At 38.8% G+C, this 23,364-nt stretch overlaps 1 protein-coding gene across 1 annotated transcript in view; it reads left to right on the forward strand.

Annotated features, from left to right (window-relative positions):
- The window catches only part of SPOCK1 (sparc/osteonectin, cwcv and kazal-like domains proteoglycan (testican) 1), a gene marked incomplete at its 5' end in the record, with an annotated part of 97,531 nt that overhangs the window by 31,129 nt on the left and 43,038 nt on the right, over positions 1-23,364 (forward strand). Inside the window, one exon of the mRNA XM_010179887.1 lies at positions 5,492-5,606. Within this exon, the coding sequence (XP_010178189.1) occupies positions 5,492-5,606 (115 nt within the window). The remainder of the gene's footprint in view (positions 1-5,491; positions 5,607-23,364) is intronic.

Here is a 23,364-nt window from a genome sequence, read left to right on the forward strand (position 1 = left end):
GTTTTGTTTTGTTTTTAAAAAAAGAGCTCTTCGTCTGAATGTTCCAAATACAGAGTTTTTGTTTTCCATCTGATGAAAACTGGAAACAGAGACTTATAAAGAAGATACTGATAAGAGTCTTAGCTAAGGAAGCAATGGCAAGCGCTGCTCTAAAGTATGTAAACAAACAACCCTTCCCAAATGGGCGTCTGAAGTCCAATGGATCCTAATTATCTGCAAAGACAGATAGGTACAAAAACTACTGATATAAAGAAACTCTGGACTAAAAAATATATATGCTGTAATTTCAGGAAGTTTTAGCTTCTGCCAGTGGCAGGTACTGAGTAAAAGATAAGGTAGAAAATAATGAGCTTTTGTTATTTGTATCTGAAGTGTAGAAGAGACATATTGTGGGTGAACAAAAGATGCACCATAAAACAAACACTGTGCCGAAAAAATTCTCAGTGGAAATGTAAAAAGCTGCAGGGTGCTAAAGAAGATTTAGTGTTTTCCAGGCTAGACCACTCTTCAACAACAGTTTTAGAGACACTGCTATTAGTAAAATGTAATGTTTCAGGTTTTTAACATAAATTTTGTAGTATACTAATTAAAATGTAACCTCCTATTCCTATTTTCAGTCCTTTGAGAAAGAGACTTCATGGTAGTTTATCTTCATCATGTATATTGTCTGCTAATTCCTACTTACTCCCACCAACAGAAATACGTTTCTCTGCTTTTTAATTCACGTTTCAATTAATGACAGAAGCAATAGAAGTTTGGGAGCTAACACTTCCTCATTTATTAGCGTAACTTCAAGAAACTTTAAATACATATTACGAATTTTTTTGCATTAAGACCAAATCAGGGGCTTGGAGAACCTCCCCTCTGCTGAGTCTTAGATAAAGCATGCTCTGTCCTCACCCTGTTCCCTAGTGTCGGTTATCGAGGCTGTGAGGACAGTAAGCCTGTGCTGATGTGCTCTGGTTGCCTGTCCTCTCTGTGGCCGTATGAACAGGATCCCGTTAGGCACATAGTGCGTCCTGTCCCAGGCCGTCTGGGGCACCTGCAGCAGGTTCTCTGTTACATCTGCTTTCCTAGTGAAAGGTGCTGTCAGTTGACAGTATTTCCTCTGTATATTGTAATTAGCATCACAGTGAAGAAGTGTGCAGCTATGTCATTACTGAGTGAGCTGCCAGTCTTCATCCCAGCGTGTGTAGTTAATGCATCAAATGTTGTCAGTGTGCACTAAGCCTATCTCCACTGCTGGCAGTGTTTGTTGTTGCAGTGGTCCTGTCTGCTCGCCTCTGCTGGCAGGGGAGTATTGGCTGATCTCAGCAGGGACCGGCCAGTATCTGCTGGTGGAAGGAGCAGCTTCTTACACTGCTCTCACCTGTAGCCGCCGGGCTGCCAGAAGCAGTTTCAGGTCAGCAGCAGGACATGGAGGCGCACATCACTTGATAGCAGCCAGAGGCACCTCATCTGGCTGCTCCGGACCCACACTGCCCACAGCCAGCAGCCGCCTGCGTGCCTGAGCGCTGTTGGCCCTGGTTTCACCCCACTGCTGCCTTACGTGTCTGTGTTTTAAGAGAATACATGAGTTCCTTGTGTCGGGATGCAAACCTCTTCAAAGCCTTAATGTGGTCTGGAGGCTGTACTGGGCTGTCCATGCAAACGTCCATTAGTCAAATAGACATCTGTGAGTAAAAGATCACGGTACCTTCTTCGACAGTATTACTTATGCGCAGGTTAGATCAAAACCTGGCTGCCAAAAGTTGACAGCAAGTATAAAGGCAGAGATACACTGTTTTATTACCTCATTTAAAAAAAAGATATCTAGATTATGCTCCAGCAGGGACAACATGCTGGAGACTGACAGACAAGAATAAAATAGCTGGAAATAAATTTTATGTCGCTATTTTCTTTCTCCCTCAAATGTGAATGCTTATGCAAAACGCATTGCAGTAGATTCACTGACAATAAAGAGGGAATCATTATACGAGTAGTGGATTCTCAGGGGAACACTTTAGCTAAAACACACTCTGCAATAATTTCCCACATCTTAGTTGAATAAATTAATTTATGAATTTTCCATGAATATGTTCAGCCGTTTCTCCCCTCATATATTTTATTGATCTCTATATACATTTAGCAACAAATAACAGAGCTGCTTTTCCATTTGCAGTAAAATAGTTTAGAGATCTTTATGTGGGCCTTGGGGTTCGTAGTAAACAAATGCAGTTCAAACACCAGGGAGGTAACAGAGAAACATGAAGCTTGGCGGGACCCAGGGAGCTCTACTAGGAGAACAGCTCAGCAGAGCCAAGGCGTATCTGCCAGTAAGATGGGTCTCCTGAAATCTGAGGGACCAGCCCCAAACTGTGGGACTGCTCCCAGTGAGTTCTGTGTAGAATCACTGCAAGGAGCTTGCTGGCTCATGTCTGCAATAATGCTAATGTCCTTTTGGTGTTACAGACTGATAGGTTGGATCAGTACCGCATTTAATGTATTTTGTCCTGTGCTGCGTATATTTACTTTCAAGTGAGGAGGAGATGAAGGTGGCAAAAGGAAAGAAGAGGATATTTGCATTTTCTCCACAAAAGTAGAGATGCAATGTCTGTGGTTTGGAGAAAAGACAGCAGGCTCCTTGTAGACTAGATCCAGTGGCATAGTAGTCCAAAAATTTCATTATTGTTCCACAGGACTTCTTTTGTGGCCATTGTGCCTCTGAATATCACTTAGTTTGGCTTAGGCAATGTCACTACATCCAAAATTGAGCTACTTATGTGCGTTATTACAGTTGAGTAAGCATACCATCACATGGAACATATGGTATCTCCATTTTTTCTTTAGGGAAGGGGAAAACCAGCTACATCTCATGATTAGGTGTTGAAAAGTAATCAGTATTATCCTGAGTTCATATTTAAAACAATGGAATTCTTTCCTCTTCCTCCTCCAACACCAAGCTGCCACCCCAGTTCTATAATAAAAAACCCAACATCTCAGACAAGTAGGATAGGAATATAATGTGGTTAATCATGGGTGTAAATTTACTCACATGTGACTGCACTATTGTGGTCTTCTTTCTTGCCCTGCATGCTTAGATGACAGAGAGAGCCCTTTTTAAGTGGTCTCTTTTCTGGTCTATTTTGAGCTTTTTTCCAAAAGGAAAATCTTGCCTTGCTGTTTCCAAGTATAATGCTTGCTCTTTCTTAACTGCATATAATAATGGGCTTGAAATAGTCCTTACCATCTTAAAGGTGGTATTTGAAGTATAATTGCTAATGCTTAGATACATAATTTACATTCATTATGCATAATAAAATAGGTAACTAATTGATGTTCTGTAAGGGATTAAATTATCATCTCCAGCTGCAGGAAGAAGATTTATGCCTGTGTTCTTAGTAACACACTGACTATCAGAGTACCCTGCAGAAGGAGTCTGCCTTCAGGACTGCGCTCAGGAGCATTCTTTCTCCTGTTCTCCTCTGCTTCTTATGTGCTTTCTGCTGGGTTTGTGTTCTGTGCAAAGTGTATTTACGGAGCAAACAGATGAAAAATAATACTTATATTCCCTTCAGTCTTGCAAGGAATTAGCGTAAAGTGCAAGCTAAGCTTGCACATGTTTGTGTGTGGCCGAGCATTTTCTAAATGGGAAGGGCAGAACTTCCCACAGAGCATGCAGCCACCATGACGCATTGAAGTTCAGTATGGCTGGGAGATAATGTCATCAGAATAGGATGGAGGCACAGGATAATGGTCTCCTGCTGCTAGATTAAAGCCTGGGCAAAGATGAGCCCTTTTAACAAAAACAAACAGAGACAAAGCCAAGATATTCGCAGTACTTTCAAAGCAGGAGGCATTTTTCTTATAACAACATCCTGTTCCGTTCTCTTGGCTTCCACTGTACCAAAATAACAGAAGATGATGCTGTGATTTTCATCAGTGGCTGTTGCTAGAGGAACTCCAGTTGCCCACTGCATCCTCATTGGGTAACACCATGGCCTTATGCTTTGCGTCCTTTGGCCTTCAAAAAAAGCTGCGCATTTCAAAGCACATTGTGTCACACTGTGTAAGCATGCTGGCCTGCTTTTAAATGAAAGAGAACTAATCTATAATAAAACTCAGTATTATCAAAGGGATTTTACAGCCCACCATTTCCAATTTTCCCTGGCAGGAGGCCGTTTCTGAGGCAGCCTCAGCACTGCAGGCAAAACTCCCCCTTGTATTAAAAGCCCTCAGATACTGATCTGGTAAAATCAGCGCTTGAGGAAGACAAAAAAATGGGATTGAATTCAGTTCATTAGGTGTCAAGTCAAAGAGAACGCCTTGCATGTTTTCATTTCTGCTTCTGTATGCTGTTTTCTTTTATTCCATTTTATTAGTAAATTAGTCCAGTCTCCAGCAACGGTGCAGCTGGGAACAGTCTGGGGGAAAATACCCTTGGGGCAGGAGCTGCAGAGAGGACAACTCCACAGGCACAAAGCTCTTGGAGGAAAGTCAGCACTGAAATATATGTAATGCAAACAGCAAAGGCTATGAATAGTCAGTATGTTATAAATCAGGGCTTTTTATCTGGCACACTTCTGCAATATTAATTCTCTTGAGTTGTCTCATTCGTCCAATACTGCACATGTCCTGCTGTCCTAAATGGTTTGAATGTGGTGACTGTCAAGAGGTGCTGTAAATCCTATCTGCAGAGGTTTTAGGGAAATAACAATATGCAGATACAGGGAGCTCACAGTTTAATCTTCACTCAGTTTTAATCTTCAATCAGTTTTGATTTTGTTGTATTTCTGGAATTGATTGAGTGATGGATGGCTATTTTTAGGGATGATGTTAACTGTTAAGGTAATTTATAGTTATTGGAGTAATTTAAAATTTCCTCCTTGTTGAGAGAAGCTGGTGTGTTGAAGGACCAGTCTCATTAGCTGAACTGATTTATTTTAGTTCTCACTATTGTGAGGATTGGTGTCTTCTCATGGGTGTTAATCAGGGCGAGGATTGGTGTCTTTTCATGGGTGTTAATCAGACCAAGCCCATTGCTTGCAGTGGAAGTTGGACTTTTGAGGACCTGGGAGCTCTCAAACTAATAAATCAGTAGTGGTAACAGGTGATAGATGGCATGATTTCACCCCCAAAATGCGATAATGCAGCACAGGAAACACAAGGGTTTCTAGAGATTTGAATTTTCTTCCTGGCTTTGCCACTGATCTTTTAGGTGACCTGGAAGAAACTGTTTATACTTTCTGTGCTGCAGATTCCATATATTTAAGCAGTGAATAGTAATGACACTTTATGAGGCACGTTTAGAAGTGCCTTGCAAAACTGCATAGGAAGTAGCTATTATTGTTATCTGTAATAATAAAAACAATGGCATTTTCAATAGAGACTGAAGTTTTTCAGTCTGTCCAATGCCATTACTGCTAAATGCAATTTCTCATTTAATCCACAGCTGCTGCTTTAATATCTTGTCCTAATTCAAAACGTATTCCTGCCTTTTTTATGATTCTAGTGCAAGTTGGAGTTTCATGCATGTACTTCTGGCAAAACCATCACAACTCGATGTGAAGGGCCCTGCCCCTGCCTTCCAGGACCTGAGAGTTCAAAACACAAGATGGAGAAGACTGGTGAGTTGAGCTGTTAATGGAATTATAGCAGATTAATTGGTTCCTGCTGTGTTCTCAGAAAACTTCAAGAAAGACATTTCTTAACTAGATTTTATATGTAAAAAGCTAAGGCGCAACTAATCCTTTTCTAAATATGTAGTGCTTACCAGCATCTTAACTGCTGCAAAACGAACACCCAGTTGATAAGGTCTCATTGGAAAACTGAGTTCTGCCAAATGGTTCATGATTTTGAGTGAAAATATTTTGAATGAAAATATTGAATCATCATAAAAGAAAATAGAAAAGAAAAAAATTCTACTGGATGGTTCATTATTTCATAAGTAAAAAAAAATAAATCTGTAGCCTATGTTAACCAAAAAAACCATTAAAAGTCATATATTACATGGGGTCTGAATTATCATTATCTTTATTAACATTATCATTAAAAGTCAAATAAATATATATACATAGCTGTATTTATATATGAAATTGTCTCAACAACAAACTCATTGCAAATCATGTTACATGAAGCTGAAGGCTGGAGTCTCCGCACAAATGGCCATTTTCCTGCCAGCTCTCAGCAAGTTCTGTGATTAGGTCTGTAAGCCCAGTGAGCTCATTCACCCCCCCAGGTCTTTTCCAAGGAAGTAAGCACAAGCTGTCTCAGAGTGACCTCATCCAAGGGGAATTAGTTCTTGCAAAAAAGACCGACTAAAAGCAAAAGCCCAGCAGCAGAGCAAGCGCCACACGCAGGTCCTGTCCAAGAGTTTCCACCCCGTTTTATGGAGAAAACCCTTTGGAAGGGAAAAGAGGAGTTGATTGCGGTTGTGATTTCTTGATCTGAGTGCATGTGCGCTAGTGAGAGCATTTGTGGCAAAGAGAATCCCAGCCTGTTTTAAGGACAACGTTGTCTCCCTTCTCTTAGGAGCAGTGCTGAGGGTTCACTCACAGCTGCTGGGCTCCTGTCTGTGTTAGCAGCTCACAAAGCCAGAGCAGTAACTTACGCAGGGTTTGCCACGTTAAGCAGCGAAATGTGTTTAATTGCTTTGTGCGCCACAGGTAGCATGAAAAGGATGAAGCTTTGACAATGATCGTGTTGGACCCAAAATATCTGACAACCTGCCTTCATTCACACTCCTCTCCACTGTGAACGTGTTCTGACAGTAGCAGACACAGAAAAGGGGAAAAAATGCTTTGACAGCACTTCCTCTGGTTAGTTCAGGCCCGGTTGCTTCAGCTGAGAGCACTGACAGTCCTGATAGTGGTTGTCCACACACCATATCCTCTAGCACAGCACCAGTTTTCACATGAAGCCTCCATCTGCTTTCTAGAACAAGCAGTGATTCTTCAGTCTAAATATTAGAAATTCAGGTTTATTCCATTTTTTTTTGCAAATTGCAAGCATTTTTCTGCATAGCTATCAAACTTAGATGAAGTATTTTAGATGGCAAAGTTCTGAAATCAATATATAACTGTAATATTGCTTGATGTGGCTTGAATCTTTTGGTTACAGTATACCCACTGATAAATTGCCTTCTTCATATTTTCTATTTCTTGTAGTCAGGCACAAACATATGCTTTTCTTTTCATAAGCTGCTCCCTATATGCCCTCTTTTTGCCCTTATCAGAAAGAGTATCAGATTAATAAATCTCCAGTGACATTTTAAGCTTACAATTTCATTCACACAAGAGAAAAAAGATTCTAATAACCCTTATCTTGATAAATGCAATTTGACAGGGTATATGTATTCTGAAACCCAAGCTTCTGTTTTGCCCGACTCAAAACTTTAACTCCAGCCAACACAGCATTAATTTAATGGATTGGGTGATCTGTGGAGCAACTTTCCCGAAGGCTTTTTCAAGAGGCCAAACTTGAGCTAACTGTGCTCCTGCCATTGCCCTGGTCACAAGGGTATTAAGTGCCTCAATTCTGCCATCTTCAGTGTGCATGGAGTGTTCTGCCCCCTTGGAGAATCATAGTCACCTGGGAAATAAGGGAAACCATTGCCAGGTGTGTATGGAACCACTGAAGACAGTGGTCACCTCCTGCATCAAGTGTATGTAAAGAAATTGCTTGTGAGCCTGATTGTGGTCTCATAAGCAAGGTATCTGTACAGGCATGGGAGTGATTGTATGTGTGCAAATATATGTATATGCAAAGAAAGAACAGCAGTATAACGTTTTGCTTTATCACTGTTTCATTCCAGGGTTAGGTGCTGAAATGCTCATCAATGGATTAGCTATTGAGAATCAAATAATCAATAGCAAAGGGGCTTTCTAACTTGCTTTGTCTTAAATTTTCTCCTGGATCTTTGAATGTGCCAGTTAAAGATTTCCTTTGACTTACCACCTCAGTCTCCTTTCTTCAGACATCAGATCGTTTCTTCAGATGTCTTCAGATTACACTCAGTGGGGTAACTGAGAAGACAGTGGAGTCTCAAACTGAGTATTTCAGAGTTTGTCAGTCTTTTAGAGAAATGCTTCTAGGAGTTTCGATGAGAAAACATAAGTGAATTCTATGTACTATTATAAATTTTACCCAGGTGTAATTTTAGCAGCATCTGAAGAGGGATTTGGTGTTGTGAGTGTCTGTGTTTATGGCCTGGAAGCCAGCCACCTTTCCTTCAGTTTCTGGGAGAATTAGGAATTCTAATTGATGACCACAGAAAAAATTTCCATAGCACTGCCTTTTTTAAGATTCCTTTCTTTGCTCAGCAAGTAATGTCACCTGGCTTTGGAGAATTAAGCCCTGACCAGCATCTGAGGTGACACGTGTGAGGTGTACAGGGCAATCCTGTGGCAGAGCATGGCAGTCCCCTGGAGCCCAGGCATGGCACCACTCGTGTGATCTCCCCTTCACCAGATCTCCAGACCTCTCTGTCTGGAGCTTCTGACAAGCATTTCAGTTACTTGGTACTTTAGTGTTTTCTCTAGTCTTTGCTAAAATATGTTTCATTTTCCTCATATGGTAATAATGTAATATCATTAATATTGCTGAATTGGTACAATAATCAGTAGTTTGATTTCTCATATAAAAATCTGTACAGAAGAATTGCATCGACAATTGCAACCCGGTTTCTGCTCCTTATTTAGTTGCCAGGTTTGTGCAATCCATTCAAATACAGTGTAATCTGAAGTAGAAAGTGATAGAGAGCTAAACCTCATGCCTCATACAGACATGTCAGTGAAAAAATACTAAGGAGAATTACAGTGCAAATGCTTCCAGCAAAATGGAAACGCAGCTCTTAGAGCTACCGCATAAACTTTTTTATGCCTGTTATACAACAAGGTTACATGTATGTGGTTGTGAACTTCCAATCTGAAGACAGTTTGCATTAATCTTTGCGCATTCATTCAATCATATTTAAATATTATTCCATGATGAATTACTCTCAGAAATTAAAAATGTAAAGGAACATTTAATTTCCAGAGTACTGTAATTCTAAATGTCATGACCTTTTTTTATATGCTTGTGAATGAAATTGGCAGCAGCGTCAAAGAAAGGCAATCTAAGTGTATGTGCTCAGAGGTAACAATTGACTGCTATGTCTGAGTTGTGTTCCTTCCTCCTCCCTGGGCTCCTTCAAAAACATCTCTGCTTTGAGGATGAACATCAAGGCTAATAATCGTGTTAAAAATTGGAATTCCTTTTTTAATGCTAACTGGTATTATGGAGACAATAATAAAATAACACGAATGCTAGCAAAAGAAAACTACACCAGAATGATTATCTTTAATGGCAAAGAACAACAATATAATCTTTCTACTGTAAAGTTGAATCTTTGCAGAAATGGCAGGATCATGTTCTTCATTTTCTTAAATGGAACAGTGAGTCAGAGTCTGAGAGGTAGAAAACAGGACCCTGTGAGGGTACTAGTGGAATATTTTGGAAAAGAAGATAAGTCCTAATGCTTTCTCTCTCTCTTTTTTTTTTTTTTTGAGGCCCATTTAGATTCCTTTGGTTTATCAAAACACTTGATATGCTTCATTATTCACAGCAGTAGTCCAACTTTACAATATGATTCCACTATAACTGCTGATTTTCAGCCTGGCTACCCAGAGACAAAGGTTGAGCTGTGATCTGCCCTGAGGTTAGCTGCCCTTTCAGAGTGTATGTGCCCCGTTATCTGATACTGTAAAATGAATAAGGTTATGATTTCAACAGAAGAAAAGGACCGATAGCAGACTCTTAGTGACGCCTAAGTGATAGAAGTTATTTAAGGCACAAAGTCCTGTCTGCTGGTGGTTTTCAGGTACTTTTTTCCAAAAGCTCTGCAATATGAACTGGAGTTCTCATTAAGTGTAATTTATTTTGACACTATCTGAAGCTTCTAAAACCCCTCCATAAACAAAGGACTTCGGAGGAGACCCAGTTTAGTTCTTCAGAACCTACTGGCAAGGGAAGAGATTTTCCCTTGAATGGGCAGTTCATAGTAGCAAAAAACCAACATTGTGCAATGATTGGGGCACCTCTTGGCAAATGTGAGTTTGTAGTTGCAATAATGTGGTTCTGTCTGCTTCCTCCATACCTCTGTGACTCCTGTTTGTTACCCATGTTAGCAGTGTGGTAGCTCAGGCAGGATGACAGATGTTTAACAGCATGTCAAGGCTCTTTCTGACTGTACCCTCGTTTTGTGTTTTCTAAGAAGTTGAGTGCTATACTCCCAACATACGAGTCTGCATTTGTTGCCATCAGGGTTGCAGAGCCACTGGAGTATGAACGGATGCAGTAATTCAAAGTAGGTTTATCCCTATCTGTGCATTGTGTCTTTTTGACCTTGCAGAAATGCTCAAGGCAGCTTCTAAGAAAATGCTATTATCCTGGTAAGGGAAATGTAAGGTCAATAGGCAGAAGCAAATATATTCAATTATACTGTGTGTTGTTTACATTTCTAAAGGGAACCAAGAGAACATTTTAAAGTTGCAGGAATAGGTCTTTGCAAGCTGGATCAAGAATCTAACTTGTTTCGGTATAGTTTGGGATATGAATTGTAGTATTTAAGTATCAGACCTATTGGGTGTTGATGGATGAGGTCTAATGTTCCATTCCAATATAAAAATAGTACTCAGTGTGTGAAGCTTATTCGGAGAAATCACAGTCTTGTTTCCCAAATGAGTTGTATTGCTTCTTGTGCCCAAATGACTGACAACTGAAAGAATTTAAAGTCTTGGAACTAAGTCTTTACTTAGAAATCCACTTTCAGCAAATATTTCAGTTTCAAATTGCTATTCACAAGTTTTCATGACTGCATCATTTTAAAGTTTATGAAGTATGAGTAACGAACATGGTTAGTTGAAATTAGTTCCTGGGTTTGATTTGCCAAGAAATTTTTCCTTTTGTGGCTTTAGCTTTAAGAAAAGACTTCTGACACTGACTTTCCAGGGAGATTTTTAAATTGCCTATTTCAGTCTCAAACTCTGGAAAACAAAAACATTCTAAAATTAAGACTACTGAGAATTTCAAAACTTTTGCACATCTCATTAAATCTAGAACGGGTTTGTTTTTTTTTCCTGTTTTACGGAGAAAAAAATTATGTTTGTTCTAGCCAAAGAGTAACTTTCAGTGAGGGGCAGATATGGACATGAAACAGTGATATGTCTTCCAGACACTGGTGTGCTCTTTCTCTAGAATTCATTAGCAGAGAGTAGGATTAATAGCTCTAAAATATTTTTGCTCCAAAATTTTCTGTATGAATACTGCAATTCAGTCTTTTAATTTGTTACATGATGAAATGGCCTTACCCACGTGAATCTGAGTTATGTAGTATCTGTAAATAATAATTATTACTGTTATTATTACTATTATTTTGCCTGCAAGCTTTCATACAAGCAAATCCGTCTTTCTTATTCCTTTTCTGAAAGCATAAAAGATTAACTTTGTTCATTTCTACTAGATACTGTCTGTGAGTAGTGAAGTGGTGGCACCCAATTAGTATTTGATTAAAAGAAAGTGAGAAGTAGGCAAGAACTGATACCTTTGCTCTTCATGAATGGCTGTTACCATCACCCAGTCCTGTCAGAAGCAACAGCACATAGCCTCAAAACAGAGACAGCAAAATCAGGTTCTTGCCAAGGTCAGAAGAAAGAGCAAAGTAATGGTGGCTGGGGACGTTTTGTTCTGCTGCTTGACCTCACATGCATCTTCCTGTTGCGCACCAGAGAAAAGCAGGAGCTTATGAGGGAAAGGCTGTACATTCTACATATACATATTTCATGGGAAAACATGTATTTTTTAGGAGTGTTATGTTAAATAGAATGCACAATCTGAGAGTCAAATAAATAAAATGTTGGCATGCTGGGAAGGCATAGAGTAAAAAAGCTAATAATGTGAATGAGAACATGTTAATCGATTGATATGCAAATACTAGTTTTTCCCGATTTGTTTTTTATATTCCTACACCACTCTGATATCTTCTCCTATGTCTGTGAAGGAGGTGTGTTTTATCAAGACTCTCCTGCAGAGCTAGCCTTGGAATAGCTCAGAACAGACCCATTAAATGCAAGTCCCTTTACTGTAGCTCAGAAAGATGGTGATGCCTTTACAAGTTTGACCCAACTCTTTGCTGGTGTGATTGTGTGGTCAGTACTTAACCATGTCCACATACTACACAGGATTGCTTAGCAAAGGTTGGTGTTTGTCACTCACTACCTGGAGAGGAATTCCTCCATGTACTCAGTATGTGTAAGGCTCTTTCTGGTCCATTTTGAAAATCTGATCATCCTGAAGCATTTATAACTGAGCAATAGATGTTGCTGAATGGGAAACCTTTAAACTGCTGCTATTTATATCACTCTGAAATTATGTCACTTACATTCCCATCAAATCATACATCTTCTTTGCATTGATTTCTAGGCTAGCTACATATAATGAGGTGATCAATAGTAGTTATTGCTCCCCTTCAAATTCAGTGAAGCATCTTTAATAAATATAATTTAACTTCAAAAATCCTTAATTTTTTTGTAATGACTTTGCTATATTGCAGAAGTGAGGTGGAAGGAATTTCCATGGCATACAATTAACAAGTCATCATGCAGAACACTTTCAGGTACTGCAAAACCCTTACAGATAAACTGTAAACAGATAAACATTTGCACAGTCTTCTAGGATTTTGGTAGCACATTAGGACTGACCTTGTAAGGCCTTATGATAAGTAGCCATCGCACCTTAAAAGTATAGTACTTCCCCAAAGAAGGCAAGGAGCTGTCTTGACTCGTGTAGCTCAACTCAGAATCCAGTTTACTTTGTAAGGCCTCCTTTTAAATATTTTCGTGAAAACAAAAAGAATGTAGAAGGAACGGGCACAGTAAAACCTTATATGCAAAATATTGCCCCATTCTGTCCCAAAATGAGCTGCTATACCTACTTTAAGATGGAAAGGATCACCAGCTTTCGTAGGAGTTTCAGGTAAGTAGGTCTATTGTTGCTGGTGACTAAGGTAGTCCGACTAAGATATCAATATTTGTAAGAAAAGGCTTTTATCTATTTGTAGAATTCATGTGGTATTTTTCGTGTTCACAACTACTACGGACTGTGACTGTATAATTACCCAATGCATAATGCGAATTGTAAATTTTACAAGTGACAAAACATTTCTAAATTTCTCTTTCACAAATATGTGAGCTTCATACTTCAGCATGTAGGCGTGAACAGTCATAATGGTATAGTTCAAGGGCTCAAACCTTCACAAAGAATATAAAGGGATTGCAAACATCATATAAAAATCACTTTCCAGTCTGAGAAAATACCATCATTCAGTCTGCACATATTGAGGTTTTGAATTATATGTGCAAAGTGTTTATACAACAGAAATGAAATGCATATTTTCAGACTGCTGCATTTTCCATCATAGCTACGTTGGACAGGAGAATTGCCTGCCAAAAAAGCTTTGTTAGGCTTGAATAGTAAATTGAGGTTCGAGCCTCTGATACCTGAATGCCTTTTTACCAAAATTAAAATATCTTTTGTACTTTCAACAGTTATGCACAGAGAGCACTCAGGTGTATATGTGAAGCCTGCTTTGACATGAATTTGAAAAGGAGAAATAATAGTCCCTGTAGAAGTTGTTTTGCATTTTGGTCTGGCTCTAAGGTTTTGGAACTCGGCATAGAAGCATTGATCAGATCAGAGAGATAACAAGTTAGGGATGATACCATCCATTGACTAGCTGTCACTTCTTCAGCATTATCTTCCTTGGGCTTGATCGAATTACAGCAGGCTCCAAAATACAAGACAACTGCTGCTTTAGAGGCAAAAGTGACAGAAAGTAGGAAAAGGCAGCACTGGAAGCAGCATACTGTGGGCTTGATTGAATTACAGCAGGCTCCAAAATACAACAGACAACTGCTGCTTTAGAGGCAAAAGTGACAGAAAGTAGGAAAAGGCAGCACTGGAAGCAGCATACTGTTCACTTTACTCCTTTCAGGTACTTGCTGAAATGATGTTGGCTGTAGTAGCAACATCGCTGTCAGCAGGATTTGCACTTTTAGTAAATGTATCTCTTTAACAAGGTAATATGCCAATAGAAAAATGTTAAGCCAGAATTCTTGTCATAATTTTTTGAGGTTGAACCAGGACATGAGACATAACTCTTCATCATCACTAAATAAAGACTAATCCCAGACAGCAGCGGGAGGCAGGAACTGCATAAAAATAACTGTGTCGTGGTGTAATTATATTAAAAACAGTAGGATGTTTTAAAATCCTTTTGAAATCTCATGGAAGAAAACTTTTAAGGCTGCACTACTTAACAGATACTATGTGGCTCAGCCAATCATTATGTTTTCATAAGCTCTACTGTTACCCTGCGCTGATCAGTGAATGCATGTTTCACCCCTTGCTCAGGAGTGGTCACCACCTAAAATGGAAATAGAAACAAATGGATTTGATGGGCCTCATCCATAGAACCAGTAGCTGTGGTTTGCTTACTCCCACATCAAATTCAATACAGAGGCTCCAGAGTTGCAACAGGCAAGGTCTGTTCCAGTGTGAGCCATGCACCAAGCTATGGAGGTGGCGAGCCCAGATCTCAGCAGCCACACAGCTGGGGTGAGATACCAAGGAAGTGACATTTCTAGTGTGGACACCCCCAGTTCAGGCACGTACCTCAGCAAACCCAAATCTGAACTGGGCACAGATCCTGAGGGCGGCGTAGGCATAACTTGGGTCGCTGACCCCACAGGTAATGGATACAAAGGGTATCAACACCACCAAGGCATATAAACCCACAAAACGTGCTAAGAGTGTACTTGGCTCGATGGTAATCAGAGTTTCAGGAACACTTATTAAACAAAATGTTAAAATGACTATTGATTCTTTTTTTTTAGCCATAAAGAAAATGTTAGAAAATGACAGATATAGTAAACAGGACCAGCAAGTAGCAATAATTTTCAGATGAGAAGTAATTTGATTTTGGATTGCCAACAGAAAACTATCGAAGTGGCACACTGTGCTAATAGAAACACAGTCTAGTAACAGCAGGTGTTTGTGTGCTGATAATGATAATTAGAGGACTAAAATCTCTCTCATCATAAACAAAAACAAATAAATAAGACTGGTTTCTTATAGTTTTTCTCATGGATATTGATTTCTGCATTTTGGGGAATATTTCCTTAACATTTGATACAATAAAAAGTTTGTAAAATCTCTGGAAACCTGACAGTCAAATAAATTATAGTGCTTATCACTGCAGTATTAAGCTTAAACATCCCTAGTGTGAGGAAAAAGAACCCAAACATTTTCTATAAAATACAGGAGAATATAAGACTTTTGAAATTTTAGGTGCATCTTTTTCTGGTTTGTGTTTTGTTGGGTTTTGTGGGTTTTGAGGGTTTTTTTTCCCTTTGATACATCTTAATGACTAAATTCTTTCTTCGGTTACCCCAGTATAAATCTGGACTAGTTCAATCAACAATGTTGAGCTAACTAACCTTTGGTAAATTTATTCTGAGTTTTTATAATGGTATAAATTAGTATAGAGACAAATTGATCACGCCAGAGAGTTTACTTTTTATGCAGCATTGTATTGAATTAGTTCTGATTTCTTCTGTTTCTAATTCCCTGTTTATTTGTATAGAAGAAGTGAGATGACATTTGAGATATCACCACCTCCTTCCAAATGTATACGCATACACATTTCACAGCTTTCACTGTCCCAACAGGGACATTTTTGCTCTGAAGAACTGCATTTTTTGTAATTCAGTTGAATGGACTTTTCGTAAATAAATAAAAAAGTGTTATCTGCTTCTTGTAAAGCAGATGTCTCTCCTTAGAGATGAACTAGAATCAGAATCTGCATTTATGAGTTATTAAAATCTGAACAATGTGGCTCAAGTTCATCTCTGTCAAACGAGAGTCCATCATCCACAGAGAAGACACAAACTTAAATATCCTGCACCACACCAAAAAAAGTCAATTTTAGAGTAGCTTCTAGGCAACCAGCATGGGATTTTTATGTCCTCAATGTTAAAACATATGTGTATCTACTCAGTTATTTTTTCAGAGCCTCAAACTCTGAAGACTATGATTGGTCACTCAGAATTCATTTAACCCTCCCTAGCAGCCTCTCTGGAGATCTCCTTGGGACTAGCTTGGACAATCTGATCTGTATTTGGGGCTGAGTTACAAAGCCTTAGTCTCCTACAAGCATTCAGACACGTCTCTACAATATTTCTAATTAATAGTAACACAGAAAGTTGCAAAGCTTATGTCCAAGCAATCCGTTTACTGTATGATGATTTTAATTACTGTTTTCTAATACTGTGTTCCACCAAGACAGAATTTCATGGTGTATTGGGTTTTCTGGGGGCACAGGGAGGGTGAGGTGAAGAAACAGGTTGTATCTTCCATTGTTCTACTCTGGTGTTGGTAACAAATGAAAATGGTTTTGTTTTTTCTCCTTATGAGTGTCTTTTGCCCATGACCTTTTTAAGTGGTGAGAGGCCTTCCCAGTCCTTATTTTGACTAGCCCCTTTTTATTGGGGCATCATGGTGCTCAGTTATGCACTGGGTCTAAACCAGGACGCATGGCTAATTGTTTAGAAGGGTATGTTTATGGAAAAAGACAGTTTAGTTCCCTTTATGGGGATATACTTTATACAGTGCTATCACTGTATCCTTGTATTTAGAAAGTTATGGCCTTGGCTCCATCTTGCTTCTGAGAAGGTAATTTTACATATTATCTTCTCCTATTTCTCAATTTGTTTACTATAGGCACAGACAATGAGCAGATTCTCTTATTGTTTAAGTTGTAAGTGTGGTTTATCACAGCAAGCACTTATCAGGCAATCCCTGTCAACAGGAAAAATGAAAACTGGGTAAAATAAAGTAGCATCACCATCATTTCAGGCAGTGAGTTGCATGTTACAAATGCCTCGTTGATCTTTCACAGTTGAAATTCAGGTTTGGGCTTTCAGTTCTTGAAAGGGTTGCAAATATTCTTGGAGAGTGTAAGATGCAAAAAAAAAGTAGAAAGGATATGATTTTTGAAAAGCACAGTTCCCGTAGTATTTGAGTTGAGACAACCAAAATTAGGCTTCATTTGAGACTAAAGGGGAAAAAAAATTATCTCTGTCTGCAACGTGATTTGCTATACAAATATGGTTCAGTTGTTAGCCCTTGTAATATCTCGCTGCAAAAGAGGAATGCCTTAGTATTTCTCAAGAATATTACATGTTTTGTTAATGTTATGCTATGATATTCAGGTGTGGTTAAGAAAATAGTCATATATAGAAGGTGCCTTATTCTGTTTTGTGGTTTTTACCAAGGAATTAATTAGCTTCTGCTTGAGGTATGTTCAGTTGAAATGAAACCCAGGAAACACCAGAAACAACTGTCTCTGCAAAATTCCCAGTGCTGTGGTACCAGTATAGCACTTTTCTCAGTAAGACTTTAAGGGCCTGAAAAACTCTGAAGTTGCAGAGAAGCTTTGCAGACCTTGAGTTTTCTTTGCATCAGGCCCAATGTTTATTTCTAGCTGGAAAAAAAAAAAGTGAGAACCTACAGTTCCGAAGTGCAGTGAGATTGGCTTGTGTGATGTTGCAAAGCCTTCCCTCATTTGCAGTCCTTTCTTCTGAGCCTGATAAGCTGGAGATGCATTGGAAGAAGTGTCTCAGATGAAGCACTTATCTCTAAATTACATCGTTGGTGGACAACAGAGAATTAGTTTGAGGGGAATTGGCAAAGGCACAAAACTGAGCAGTGCTATGAAATATGCATCATGCTTCCCTTTCATTTTACATATTAACACTATCATTCTGAATGTTTTAAATAAATAATCTTTCTTCACCTTGTACATGTAAGGTTGTAAAAGGAAGCTTATATGTGAACCATTTTCCTCTATTTGGCAAACCATAAGCAAACAAGAAATTCTCAACCGAAAAGACAGATCAGAATATTTTAAGTTTGTTTTTATTAGCAAATATAATTTTTAAGTGTGTTGGGGTTTTTTTGAATGTAGGAGGTGGAAACACATATGGTGACTGCTATATAGGATATACAGCAACTGCATTTGAGAATGCTGTTATCTAGAAGGCAATGAATAATTAAAATGGATTTTTCAAGTAAAAAGCAAGTGGGAGGAAGTGTTATCTGTTCAGTTTACGATTTTTTGTGAAAAGTCAAGCTGTTTGCAGAAACACTGGACAGTATTTCAGGTCTCTTTAAAAAGGTTCATTTTTGTATTTTCAATTGGATGTCCTTGAGAACTGGAGCAACAGAAATGGGAAGAAGTTCATTAGCACAAAATGTGTAATTATACACTTGGGGTCTGATAATATGAACATCTGCTTTAATCTAAGAGCTCTTTGGTTAAAAATGTCTAAAGGAGAAAATGACCTTAGTGTGCTAGCTGGTCACAGAACACAGACTTATGTGATCCTCAGGTACTTCCAGAAATCTTGGTAAGGCCTCATTTGGACTCTTCTGTAAGTTTAAATCAGCAAAGTTTATCAGTGATGATTTTAAGCTGAAATAAGGAAGTTTTGTTTTTCACAGAACAGAGTCATAGTATCACAGAATGGTTTAGGTTGGAAGAGACCTTAAAGCTCATCCAGTCCAACCCCTGCCATGGGCAGGGACACCTCCCACCAGACCAGGTTGCCCAAAGCCCCATCCAACCTGGCCTTGAACGCCTCCAGGGAGGGGGCATCCACAGCTTCCCTGGGCAACCTGCGCCAGTGTCTCACCACTTTTATAATAAAGAATTTCTTCCTAATATCTTCCTAAATCTACCATCTTTCAGCTTAAAACTGTTACCCGTTTACATATCACTGCACTCCCTGGTCAAATCATAGAACATTTTTTCTGTCCATCAGTCTAAAGCTAACCCGCTCCTGTCACTGACTTCTTTGTGCTTGGTACAAAGTCAAAGTAAAAAGTCCCATCTCCTAAAAGTTATTGCGGTAGCACTATTGACAACATGTGTTGAAGGCATTAGCCTGTTATAGTTATTTAAATTATAATATAAATATAGCTTTCAGGCAGTTCTTTCAGTATGCATTAAATCAGAAAGAGTCTATTTTTGTTGAGTATATTTTTGCACGTAATTTTATAGATTTTTATTTTAGTCATATAGTTTAGGGTATGAAATGAATGAGGACTTTGAGGAGGAGGGGGAAGACATCTGCTACATGTAAGATGTGGAAAATGTGAGCTCACGGCAGCATTTTATACTATTAGGGTTCTGTTGCAAAGGCAACCTTGCAAATGGCTATCCACTCATGTACCCAGGCTGATTTTCTTTCTCTTTTTTTCACTATCTTTTTTAAGACCTGTCTCTTAAACATCACTAGTTTCTATTTTTTCATTACCAACGCTACCATAGTAAAGGTGATTGAGGAGTTTCTGTTCTTGGGCTGCTGTAGTTTCCATCACAGTTTTGCAGGGCTATACAAAGGTGATGTGTTACTGCTGAGTCTTGGGGCACAAGTCATTTGGCTACATTCTTGTGGCACAGAATTCATAAAACAGAATTTATGTGGTGCTTTATGGAACCAGCTGATTAACTGCAGCCCTCAATAAAGGAAAGATGCTGTGTGCAATTGAAGTATGGGTATAAAAGATTGACAATAAAGAAGATGCAAGTGAAAACAGTATATTAAGCTTCTGAGAAGCAAATTCTTTGGCAGGTCTTTGTATTTCAAAAGAAGTTCAGAACCTGCTGATACATGGTGGTGCTATTTCTGCTGTTACAACCTGGGGTTTAGAAATAAATCCCTCCTCCTGACCTTGGGAAACTGAATTTCTTTAGAGCAGCTTATGTTTTAAGCAAGCCTGGACTTGTGTGTTGCACCATTAAGAACTAGTGAGGGCCATGGAGTAGCTCCTGCATTTAACCTGCTGTAAAGAGAGATTATGGTCTTATTTTATGGCAAAAAGCTACCAGGTTCCAAACACATTTATGTTTGGTTGGTTGGCTGGGGGTAATTTTTATCAGCATATGTCACAAGACGTTATTAAATTTGTAAATATCTATACCTTAAGTATGTAAATTAAAGAAAGTAATTCCCCAATTATTTTCAAATCGTTGTTGAAATTCCAATTTCTGTAACTGGAAACGTTGCAAAAGATCTTGAAGAGACTGAGATTGCTCAGTATAATGCATGTTCATAACGTGATTGGGAGTGACTGGAGGTTGGTGTGTTTTTTCTTCCATCTGTAGTTTGCATAAGATTTTGCTAAATGTGATCTGAAATCTTGTCTTTAAGCTGACTGATTATTTAGTAAGAAAGTATTACAGCATACCCATTAGAAAACCTGAAATGTAGCTGGGTAAATGACTACATTGTGGTAGAGCTGCTGTGTGTACTAAAGTATTATATGGCCAACTCTTTAGGTAATGCTGAAAACAGTGCTGCTCTGGCAACACTGATAGTGAAAAATACAGTGCTTTATTTCTCTTGGTGCTTCAAATACATGAATATGCATTAAATGTGTTGTATTGTAGACTGATGGAATCCCTAGGAAAGGTGTTGCATGAATTTAGATTGAAAAGCAGTTATTTTTCAAATAGTCAAGGGGTAAGCTCAGAAGCTTATTTCACTGGTATGGCAAGGGATTGAGAGTAGCAAGAAGGTTTCTGGTTGTGAAATAATGGAATTATAGTTATTGGTACAAGCTGTGAATATATTATCATGTCGTTGCCCAATGTCTATCCTAAAGGAGAGTGAATAAATTGGTGCAATCGTTCATAAAAAGCAGCCATAAATGCAAATATTGTATACTATTATATTACAACTTCATATTCTAGATGACAGCAAGGCAAATTTCAGCAGACTCAGCAATAGAGCATTTTCCTTGCCGACATTTTGACCAGTATATTTTCTTACCCTAATTCAGATGTGAGAGAATACCAGTCTCCAAGCTCTTCACGGTCTTAGAGTAATTGCCATTTGTTTTTGCCCTTCACCTCTTTGCTCTTCTGAAAACAGATTGTGTTCCACAGCGGGTTTCAGTGATGAGAGGTAAAGTAAACCCTCCTCCAGCAATTGGATGCTTTGACTTACAAAAGTCACTGCTGCTTGAACAGGAAATTGACTTCCCATGAGAACATGTGAGCAATGAAAAGAATAAAGCTGCAGATGAGTTTGTACAAGGGCATGTAAAATCCAAAATCCTCACTGTAGAGAAGTAGAAAACTGATTCACTTATTACTAGTGTGGCTATTGTATTTGTTTAAATCATTTTAGAAGTCCAAAGCCTCTTTGAAAGTATTTATTTCCCTGAGGAGACAAATGCAGGATTCTGTATTGCAAGTCAAGTATGCTAGCCTTTAACAAGATTATAAGAGTCTTCTCCATGGGTCTGCAGTGTCAAAAATGTCCTTAGCCGTAGGTCGCAATGAGTAAGAGGAGAAGAAAGTAGCCAGAAGAGATCCAGCCAGCCAGCTGGTTTTATGGGGAGGTTGTTAGACAGACTGTAAAGGACTGGTTTCAAATTTAGACTGACGTTTTCAAAAGAGTTGGGTGTACATGTTCTGCTGAAAATACCAATCTTAATGCTGTAGGGCAAAGCAGTTACAGTATTACTTTCAGGAAATTTTGTTTTAATGGAACAGAATGCCCTGGGCTTCTGCAAATGACTTCTCTTCCTCTTTCAGAATACCTGGATGCAAAGTCAGCCATAACTTGCTTTATTTCACAGATGACTGTTTTGAATATGTATTCCAGGCATTATAGCCAGGATGAAGAATGGCACTGACGCCACAATGATAAGTGCTCTGTAAATGCCCCCCACAGAGGGATAAGGTACAAGGATAGTCACTCACTGGCTAATTCAGGATAACGAGTGAAATCTAAGTGAGATAAAGTTTGTGTTGTTAATAAGTCTCTTCTCATGTTAGAAACATGCAAATCTATGCAAAATTATTTGTTTTGCATAATGAAATTGGGTTGGAAAGATACCATGTGGCCTAGCTACAGAAAGGTCCTAAGAAGCTGCATTTACTGTATAGTGCTTGCTCCCTTGCATTACTCTTCTCAGATAACCTGTGTAATCTTAAAATAAGCAAGGACAGTCTAGGCATTCAAATGTGTTCTTATTCCAGTTCCTCTTGCTGCCTTTAAATGCTAACCAACATGCCTGTTGTGGGCATTTTAACACTTCGTGCCAGTGAAACCCTTTGTTTGAGTCCTTTAGGCACTTCGCTAATGTTAACGGATTCAACCTCCCATTGCCTCTGAGAATTAGGGATTCATTTTTATGTACAGGTAAACAAATGCTCACACAGTTTCTATGATTCTTATATCGTACCTCAGGAAACCTCTCGCTGAGGTTTAAAGCTCTTGCTTTAATTGCTGTATTCAGCTTCCTTCCAAAACAGTAATTATTCTCTTCTACAGCAAGACATTTCAGTTGGAGTGCCAGAGGGCTCTTCTCCAACTTCTGTTAAGGCCTTTTTTGTGCAGACAGTTACCTTGCTTCAGGGACTGTTGTCATGCACATGCTTTTAATTTCTTTTCAGATTTTGAAGACCAACTTCTCCCTCGTTTTCTAAAATGGCTGTCTTCTGCTGAGAAGTGTTAATACCGTGTGCAGAGACCATCTGCCCTCATGCCAAGGCAGAGTCCTTGGGTTCTGTACATGGCTGTGACACTTGCCAGCTTTTCCACTTTCAGCAAAGTTTCTTCTCCTCTCTTTCTCCATACGTTTCTAAATATAAATTAGAAATAGCAGTCAGCTTTCCGTAAGGCTCTGTCAACCCTATGGTTAAGTTACGTTTTTATTCTTTCGCATTCTCCTTTTGATTCCCCACTGACTTTTGTATGTGCTTGTCTTCTCTTCTGCCCTTTTTTCCTGAAACCGGTACTTTGCAAATAATTGATTTTTCAGTTTACTGACTGGAATGGAAAGTCAGGATTTGAGGGAGTAATTCCTCATAGTAAAGTAAAAGACCTTTTAAAAAAACTATTTAAAAATGAAATCTGACAGTTTTCAAAGCAGAGACATCACTTTGAAATGAATGTGCTTAATTTCAACATTTCAGTGCTTCAGCTTGTCCATCTCAATTTGTAAATTATTTTGATTATTTCCAAGCTCCATTTTCCAGCACAGAAACTGTATGCCAAATAATAATAATAATAACAATAATAATAGCAGTCATCCTTTTATCCCCAGGAGTGCAGTAACTTCCCATGATATTAGGTATTTCTTGTTAGTGATGATTTTGCTTCTATCTAACTCCACTTGCTTGTGAAGGCTTTTCAGTTCTGACATAATTCAGAGACACTTTGTCATTGCATCTGTATTTTAGCCTCCTGCTCACATTTTTAATCTATCTCAGCT

Source organism: Mesitornis unicolor, unplaced genomic scaffold (genome assembly GCF_000695765.1).
Source record: "Mesitornis unicolor isolate BGI_N332 unplaced genomic scaffold, ASM69576v1 scaffold592, whole genome shotgun sequence".
Classification (NCBI taxonomy): domain Eukaryota; kingdom Metazoa; phylum Chordata; class Aves; order Mesitornithiformes; family Mesitornithidae; genus Mesitornis; species Mesitornis unicolor.